The sequence below is a fragment of the Carassius gibelio genome, chromosome A11, assembly GCF_023724105.1.
Source record: "Carassius gibelio isolate Cgi1373 ecotype wild population from Czech Republic chromosome A11, carGib1.2-hapl.c, whole genome shotgun sequence".
NCBI classification, from domain to species: Eukaryota; Metazoa; Chordata; class Actinopteri; order Cypriniformes; family Cyprinidae; genus Carassius; species Carassius gibelio.
Genome location: NC_068381.1, coordinates 23,944,704 through 23,954,189, shown reverse-complemented (window position 1 = coordinate 23,954,189; position 9,486 = coordinate 23,944,704). Strand labels below are relative to the sequence as shown.

Below are 9,486 nucleotides of genomic sequence, written 5' to 3'. Positions count from 1 at the left end.
CGGCGCTGATCTGCATGAGATGCTGCATTGAAGACAACTCCGAAAATACTGGAAAACCCTGTCCCGTATTGATTCAAAACGGGACGCGCTATTTTATTCTCAAATACGGGACGATTCCGTATTTTAAGGGAGGGGTGGCAACCCTAACTTAAAAGGTGTGTGTTCCACAAATCTCTCATTCAGATCTCCAGGACCACGCTCAGATCGTCACAGGTGAGGAAATACCCGGATCTTCAGGTGTTTTTGATCAGGCTGGATCTCCCCAAACACTCTTTAATAAAAAGTTTCTCATCAGACTGCTTCTTCACAGACGCCGACCCTTTTAACTCTGGTCGGGTCAGAGTGCGCTCGCGACCGTGACGTCACGACGGTGCTCGGTTAGCTCGCGGAACGCGGAAGCGGAAGCGGGAGTCAGCGTCTGGAAGCTTTCTCGGGAAGAAGGTATGTACTCTAAACGCGATTATCTGTGGCCTTATTGGGGGTGTTTTTGGTGTTGTTTGTTTTGCAAATACTACATGCATCAAGTATCTTTAGGAAACTTTATTTTAAAAAATAAAACTTAATACAAGGATATGTCACGTGACATTCTTTGTTATTTCATTATTAATGATACGCTAGTTCATATAATTGACTTTTAACGTGAACTTAATTTATATTTGGGGCTTAAAACAAGTTACCGTTTTTATTTATTTGTATTATTTTAAAAAAAAAATTTTGAGAGAGAGAGAGAGAGAGAGAGAGAGAGAGAGAGAGAGAGCTGTTTGTCCAGGGTGTTTCCAGACGAAGTGTTCCAGTCCCCTGATGTGGATCACATGGACAGCACAGTTTCAGAAAGATAAATACACTAAAAAGTAAAAGTCTTATTTGAGTAACGCCTATTTAAATTATTATTATTATTATTATTTTACAATTCATCTGTGAAATAAGTGCAAATGAAACACCGCAGCAAATCTGAAAGTCATTGGAAGGGCAGCACTTTATTAAAGCGTGCTGATTGGACGATACAGTGGGGATAATGATGGCAGTAAAATCCCATATCACCTTCACAATCACCTTACATGTTATACTTCTACTTCCTCTTAACTGTCTCGACTCCAGACTGACATCCATAACACAGAAAGCAGATTTAAGTGCTGCTTTGGCTGTTTTGAGTGCTGCTGAATGTATTGCAGACAGTTCCTATAAATAAGCCGTATTTGTAGTAAATATCAGTTCAGATCATAACCGGTTTGAGGTGCTCTTCTATGGTGGACCGTAGTGTTTGTTCACTTTACATCAGGGAATAAAGTCTGTCTTTTCATTTGTTGCAGATCATTTGAGTAGACCAACATGTGGCCAAATCAAGGTGAGTTCTGCTTTCATGTTTTCACCAAATACATTCAATAATCATTTATCAACACATCAGTGTCTGTGGTGTGCCTCAGTCAGGGGTGTACACCCGCTTTAGGTGTGTGTGTGTGCGTGTGTGTGAGTGTGTGAAGGGGAGAGAGAGAGAGTAAGTTGAGTGAGTGTGTGTGTGAGGGGGAGAGAGAGAGAGTGTGTGTGTGTGTGTGTGAAGGGGAGAGAGAGAGTGTGTGTGTTAGGGGGAGAGAGAGAGAGAGAGAGAGAGAGAGTGTGTGTGTGTGTGTGTGAGGGAGGGGGAGAGCGAGAGAGAGACCTTTGACCTTTCAAAAACCCTTTAATAACAATTAAAAACAAATTTTCATAATTACACAATTATACAATTACAACCACAACTATCAAAAATTACAAAACTTACATCTTAATTTCCAAACAACCATCACTTATGCATAAAATTCAATTTAAACACCAGATTTCTTCAAAAGTAGTCAATTTTCCAGTAAGTTTATAATATGCAAATTCAACCATTAAACGGGCAGAAATCAAACCTTGTATGTTAATAAAATGTTGGTGGAACCTTTTGAAAAAAATGTAGCTTTTCTTGTCAACCATATGCTTAATTTAGCTTATCCATACAAATAATTCAGAAATACATCAACATTCCTAGTTTTATACCGATACTTAGAATAAAACCTTCTTGACTAAAATCATGACCCAACATATCACACCATTCTTTTAACACTTGGAAAAAGTGGCCCTAGTCTATTACATTTTAAAAATAAATGAAACACCATTTCAATTTCAGAACAAAATGGACGAGTTTCAGTAACACTAGAGTCTAAACGAGCTTTGTTTATTTGTGGCAACTATGCCATGTATAATCCTCAACTGTAAATCTCTGGTTCTTTTATTTATAGGAACTTTATACAAAGTTCTCCAGCTTCTTTTAGGTGAAAGATCTATACCAAATATTTCTTGCCATCTGGACTCACATACAGTACAGACCAAAAGTTTGGACACACCTTCCCATTCAAAGAGTTTTCTTTATTTTCATGACTATGAACATTGTAGATTCACACTGAAGGCATCAAAACTATGTATTAACACATGTGGAATTATATATGGAATTATATTCATAACAAAAAAGTGTGAAACAACTGAAAATATGTCATATTGTAGGTTCTTCAAAGTAGCCACCTTTAGCTTTGACTACTGCTTTGCACACTCTTGGCGTTCTCTTGATGAGCTTCAAGAGGTAGTCACCTGAAATGGTCTTCAACAGTCTTGAAGGAGTTCCCCGAGAGATGGTTAGCACTTGTTGGCCCTTTTGCCTTCTGTCTGCGGTCCAGCTCACCCCTAAACCATCTGGATTGGGTTCAGGTCCGGTGACTGTGGAGGCCAGGTCATCTGCAGCGCCCCATCACTCTCCTTCTTGCTCAAATAGCCCTTGATGCCTTCAGTGTGACTCGACAATTTTCATAGTCATGAAAATAAAGAAAACTCTTTGAATGAGAAGGTGTGTCCAAACTTTTGGTCTGTACTGTAGTTGTTTCAGTTCCTGAGAGCCCATTACTTTTACACAAACATAGTACATGAATTTCTTGCCCACCTCATGAAAATATTTAAGTTCTGGAGTGTTTAAAGTAAGTAACTTTCCCTCTCCTTCCTGCCATAAGTCCACAGAAACTTTTACTTCCAATTCTGGGAACTCTTTCACATTATCATCCTCATTTTGTTCCTTATCCAGAGCACATTTAAATTCAGAAGGCACAGCTTCCACAATTTCATTTAGGGTGTACTCACACTAGGCACGGTTGCCATGAACCGGGCCCGAGTACGATTGTCCCCCTCCCCACTCCCCCTCTGGCCTGCACTCACATATAGCGTTTCAGCGTTCGTGCCGGAGCACGCTTACGTCATTATGGTGCGACGGTTTCGGGATAAACAGGAAGAGTGGCGTTCTCTGAACGCAATGGAGTACATCGCTCTGTTTTCTTTGTGGATAATTTTGTGTCGTTTGGTTCACAGCCTGTTGTTAAATAGAGATGTTCCAATACCCTTTTTCTCTTCCCGATACCGATTCCGATACCTGGGCTCAGGGTATCGGCCGATACAGAGTACTGATCCGATACCTGGGTGTGTATCTGTATATACAGCTGTATATACTAGCCCTGTGTAAATTGCTAGAAATATTTAATGGTGTGCTTCAGACTGATCCCTTAATAAAACATGGACAAATACATGGTGAACTACTGTATTCATTACAGTATTTTTATTATCTGACATGAATTTGACAGTATTTTTTATTTTCTTAAGCGAAAAATAACTTCAAATGGAGCCAAAAATCTAATATAGCTAAATCTACTGTAGGCTACAACAGTAGCTTAATATATTGTTGATTTACTCATGTTTAACCAAACATTTATTTTATCGGACTGCCATGAAGATCTTTGAGTGTCTGTGTTTATGATATGACAGTTTTCTCAAATGAAACTGTAAATTCTCATGAAGTGACGGTTTATGCGTTCGTGTCCTCATACACACAGCAGAGACTACAAAACAGCGAGCTCCCGCACATCTGCGCCCATCACCCACAGAGATGTAGAATTTGCAGAAGAAATATTAAAATAGTATTTTGCAGTTTAATATTCACAGACACTAGTATATATCCGGCTACTGTCTGGAGCCCTGCGCTTTGACTAACACGGAAGCGACTGAACGCAGCTGCGGGTACCGAATATACTCGGGAGTCGGTAACTACCGGTACTACAGAGACATACTGCTAACCACTGATCTATAATATAGAAGCGGCTTCACTGTCTGTTGGCAGTTTAGAATGCGATGAGTGATCCAGTCATATATAGATCAGTGCTGCTAACACGTTTTCATTTCTTCTTCGCTGCTCTAAACTAGTTGCTGTGTTTGCAATGCATTCTGAGCAGCGAAGAAGAACCTTGCAGCGGTTAGGCAAAGCTAGTGGTCATAACTAGGTCTTGTAATTAAAAATGGTATCGGATCGGTATATGGGTTCATGTACTCGCCGATGCCGATGCCAGAATTTGTTGTGGTATCGGAGATATTTCCGATACTAGTATCGGAATCGGAACAACTCTATTGTTAAACAGATGTGTTGCCTTAGTGGCGCAAAAATTTTCACGTAATCGCGCTGCTCGTATGAGGATGTTTGCAAGGTACCAGCTGAAGTGCAGCAAGGACTTTGCAGTTTTTAGTTTTTATGCGTTTTGCACCTCTGCCGTAGACCAAAGCGACCCTTTCCCTGCCATGTTGGTTTTGGAGCGTCGAAAAACCGTGAGGCAACGCGTCCTTTTCCGTGCTCCAGCACGGTTAGCGATCACACTGCATGCGAACCGCGCCCGAGTCCAACTGAACCGTGCCCTGGCCCACCTCTTCCAAGCGGGCCAGGGCCGGCCAATCGAGCCGCACCCGGGCACGATTCGGAGCACTCGCACTAGTCAAACGAACCGCGCTTTGGTGGTCAAACGCACCCGGGCACGGTTCAAACTGGCTAGTGAGAGTACACCCTTAAATGCTTTCAGAAAAACGTAAGGATTTAACACCCATCTTTGAGGAAACATCTTCTGGGGATAACCACCCTTCCTTATTCAGAAAAGAGGACACCTTAGTAAAACGACTTTCCAAACTCTAAGCATTGTTTTGTAAAAAAAAATGTTAGTCCAGTTAATTGCACTCCATCAAGATCCATTAAAAACATATGTCGATCAAGGCCCAACCGTCCTTCTCTTCTCAACAATCCACTGGCCAAATCGGTCCAACTGATGTGCCATTTGTACAAGAGCCTTTGAGCATCTGTAGTCTAAAAGCAGCAACTCTGCATTCAATGTCAATAAGTCCTTGTCCTCCTTCACATATTGGTAAATACTGGACAGCTGCTTTCAGCCAGTGCTGTCCTGACCAAAAAAAATAACCAGTTGTCTTTGGATATCTTTTACAAGATTAGGAGGAGGATCCAAACAGCCATTTTATGCCACATTGAAGATGCAATAAGATTTATTATCAAAACTCTTCCTCTATATGATAATTGAGGGAGAAGCCATTTCCAGTTGGACAAGCATACACGCATCTTCTCGCAATCCATCCCAATTTTTACCTTTTATATAAATCAGAACCTAAAAAAACTCCTAAAATTGTAATACCATCTCCACTCCATTCAACATTTCCAGGCAACTTTGGTACTGAACTTGTAGTTCCACACCATAAAGCTTCACATTTCCCCACAATTTATTTTAGCTGAAGAAGTCTTTTCATTCCACTGAATACAATTCAATACTTTCTGTACATCATCTTTTTCCTTAATTACCACAGTGAGGTCATCAGCATAAGCAGAAAGTTTAATGGGTTTATTAAAGGATCCTTCAATATGTAAACCTTTTAATGAGGTTCTTAATTTACACCGTAAAGGTTCAATATCCAAACTATAGAGTTGACATCAAAAAACATCAAACAGATAAGAATGATCCATTCTGTCAAAAGCCTTTTCTTGATATAGGGATAAAATTCATTTAACATATTTAACATTGAATAGTCTATGACACCTCTTATAAGGAACAAATTATCTCTAATGTACCTGTTTTTTATACAATAAGTTTGATCTTTGTGAATTAATTCTCCCATATGTTCATTCAGTCTATTAGAAATACACTTAGAGAAAATTAGGGGTGCTCCGATCACAATCGGCCGATTGTTAATACGCATGTCGCAAGAAAAGCCGGTTCTCTAATCAGCGGTTAATTCCATCACCTAGAGCAGCTGTTACTACACAGAGCCGTTGTTAACTGAGAAGATGCGCAAATCCACTTCATTTTCAGCGTTTATTTGCGCAACTTCTCAGTTAACAACGGCTCTGTGTCGTAACAGCTGCTCTATGTGAAATCACGCACTTGATGGAATTTACCCCTGATTAGAGAACCGGCTTTACTGACGAGATGCGCATTAACGCATCTTGGTTAGTATAGCTACAGGCCTACAATTTATAAGTTAGATCACCTTTTTGATAACAGAGAAATAATTGCTCTTCTGCAACTATTAGGTAAACCTCCTGTTTGTATTGAATATAAAATCCCATCATAATAATCTTTTTCCAATTATTTCCCAAAAAGAATAAAAAAATTCAGAGGGGAGCCCATCTAATCCAAGGGATTTTTCGGTTGATAATTATTGCACCACTTTAGTTACTTCTTGTAAACTTAAAATAGAATCGAAGTCTTTTTTATGCTCTGATTTCAGTTTTGAAATTGAATCTAAATGTTCAGTTTAACTATCTATATCTGTTATATCAATATCATACAACTTAGAATAAAAATCAACAACGCATTTACTCATTTCGGATGGGCCATAAAATAAGTCACCTCTTTCTTCCCTTAAACACAACATTTGTTTCTCTTGACACTAGGCCTGGGACGGTATTGAATTTTTCTTACCGCGGTTGAAAAGCAATAAAGTCCCGCGGTATTGCGGTAAACCGCAACCCCCCGCCCCCCACCACACCCCACGGATGGACTTTCACTTTCGCACACACACGGGAGGCAAACGAATATAAGGAACAGGTTTATTTCACTTTTTTTTTTTTTACATTTAGAACATGAACATTTAGAATAGAAATGGAATGATGTCTGAAATAAAGAGGCTAAGGCAATTGAGCATAAGGAACACGTTTAACATTTATTTTTCACATTTAGAATAAGAACATTTAGAACAGAAATAATTTCTGAAAAAAAGTGCTGGCAAAACGAAATGCGCTACGGCTTACATCCCAGCCTTCATATTTTTTGCTAGAAAAACTAGCATGTTCACTTTGTCAGGTTTAAGAGAGGCCCTGAAAGACGTAACAACGTTACCTGCAGCACTGAACACACGTTCTGAGGGAATGCTTGTAGCGCAAATGGTCATATATTTTCGGGCGGGGACATTCATCATCTCCACCATGAGCTCATCCCTCTCCTCGTCAGAAATGTCAATATCTTTATACCTAGGGTCGACAAACGCGGTCTTTGCCAATAGCTGTTGAGGGTGCACTGTATTTTTACATCAAAACGGCAGACATTTTTTCTTTCTATTTTAATATTTATATAGATATTACGTGTGCACTTTTTTTTGTCTCAGTGGTTAATGAAGGCTATTTTACGAAGGCATATAGAGTAATATAAATATGTAGACATAGGCTAAATTAATATAAATATTTAAAAATCTATAATATATATAAATATTATTTATATTATATATTTTTACATATTTATATTTATTTAGCCTACATCTCGTGTGCGCTTTGGTCTCAGTGTGGTTCAAGGCTATAATTTAACGAATGCTATTTAATTTAACAAAGTGTCACTGCTCACAATATTGTGGTTGTTTTTTTTTTACTTACAAATAGCCTAAATATAAATAATATTTATAAATAAGATAAATATAAATAATATTTATAAGTAAAAAAAGAAAAAAGACGTTATTGTAAGATGCGTCCTCAGGTTGGACGTATTTGAACGTGATAGCGGAATCTTTTTGTAGCAAATTCTACAAATGGGCTCATTAAAGTTGCCTGGAAGTCCTTTTTCATCAGGTTCAAAGCCAAAATGTGCCCATATTGGTGATGTGACATTTGGCTTTGCCACCAATTTAGCCCTCTCTGCCATGTTTCGATGGAATAGTATCTTAAATGCGCAATTGTCGGCTGCGCAACCACGTGAGAGAATTGTGTTAAGCAGAATAAGCACGTGCAAGTAAAATCTGAGGTCCTGCTTTTTTGGCTTTCTCATGAGTCATCCGACTGTATTTTATGCTTTAGTAAAATGAATATATAGGCTACAAGACATTACATAGGTACTCTAGTCAATACAAATGGATGGTGCATAGATACATTTTTTTAATCTAGATTAATCTCACTGTAATCTTGGAATTAATCTAGACAATGTTTGTTTTTTGTTTTTTTTTGTGCTGTGATGACGGTTACAGGTTTAGACCCACGGTAGGCGTTACGTGACCGCGGTATTGCGGTAATGCGGTAACCGTCCCGGGCCTACTTGACACACACTTTTCGTTCTAAATTAAAAAAAAAAAAAAGATCTTGGTCCATCACTATCCATAATACGAGAAAAACGTTCTCTGACAAGAGCTCCTTTTACTTTTTCTTCCAATAAATTTTCTAACTGCAGCTTTTTTTCATAAACATTTTGTAATTTACCAGATTTTCATATTTTTCCAACATTTTCAATTTCAAAAATCTAATTTTCAAGTTTCTTAATCATATTTCTCATTCTTTTTGAGGAATAACAAGTATATTGTTCACAGAAGACTTTAATTTGGGTTTTTTCTACTTCCCACCATCGTATTATCTCTAAAATCATTTTTTTTCATCTGCCATATTTGCCAAAAAAAAAAAAAAAAAAACACATTTGCACAAAAGTCAGTATCTTGTAACAGCTTTTTGTTAAAATGCCAATATGAACCTACTTTACATTGCTTTGACAATACACAATCTATTGTAATCATTTTATGATCTGAATAATATTAGGAATTATATTAGCATTGCAGATTCTATTCCTTGAATTATTTGAAATATAAAACCTGTCTAACCTTGCCACATGAACCTGTCCTTCAGAAACCTTCACCCAGGGATACTGTTTTTGAGATGGGTTTTCAGTTCTCAAGATGTCATTTAGCTCAATATTGATAGTGCGTTTCTTCGTAATTTCTATCCATATTAAAATCTAAAGTACAGTTAAAATCTCCTCCCATAATAACAATATATCTTTTGATTTTAATGTATTTAAAAATTCCTTAATTTTCTTTAAAAGAACAATTCTCACAAAAATAATAATAAAAGTATTTAATTCTGCTTTTACAACTAATAACCCATCTGGCTCTATCTCATGTTCTGATAAAATTTTAACCTTACAGTTAGGACTAAAACATTTAGCAACACCCGAGCTAACATTGGTGCCATGACTAAGAATATACCCTTCCCACCATAAGCCCCATTCTACTTCATTATTTTTTATCACTATGCATCTCCTGAAGAAAAGTTACTCCAATATTTTTTAAAGTTAAACACTCTGAAAGCAAGGCTTGCTTTCTTCTATCTCTAAGGCCATTTACATTTAAAGATGCTAC

The 9,486-nt window shown here is 37.9% G+C and overlaps 1 protein-coding gene across 1 annotated transcript in view; it reads left to right on the top strand.

Moving 5' to 3' along the window:
• The first annotated feature begins 308 nt into the window (after positions 1-308).
• LOC128022715 (proline-rich protein 13-like) overlaps positions 309-9,486 on the top strand; it is a 14,870-nt gene continuing 5,692 nt past the window's right edge. Inside the window, exons 1-2 of the mRNA XM_052610524.1 lie at positions 309-441; positions 1,311-1,345. Of these exons, the coding sequence (XP_052466484.1) occupies positions 1,330-1,345 (16 nt within the window). The 5' untranslated portion in view covers positions 309-441; positions 1,311-1,329. The remainder of the gene's footprint in view (positions 442-1,310; positions 1,346-9,486) is intronic.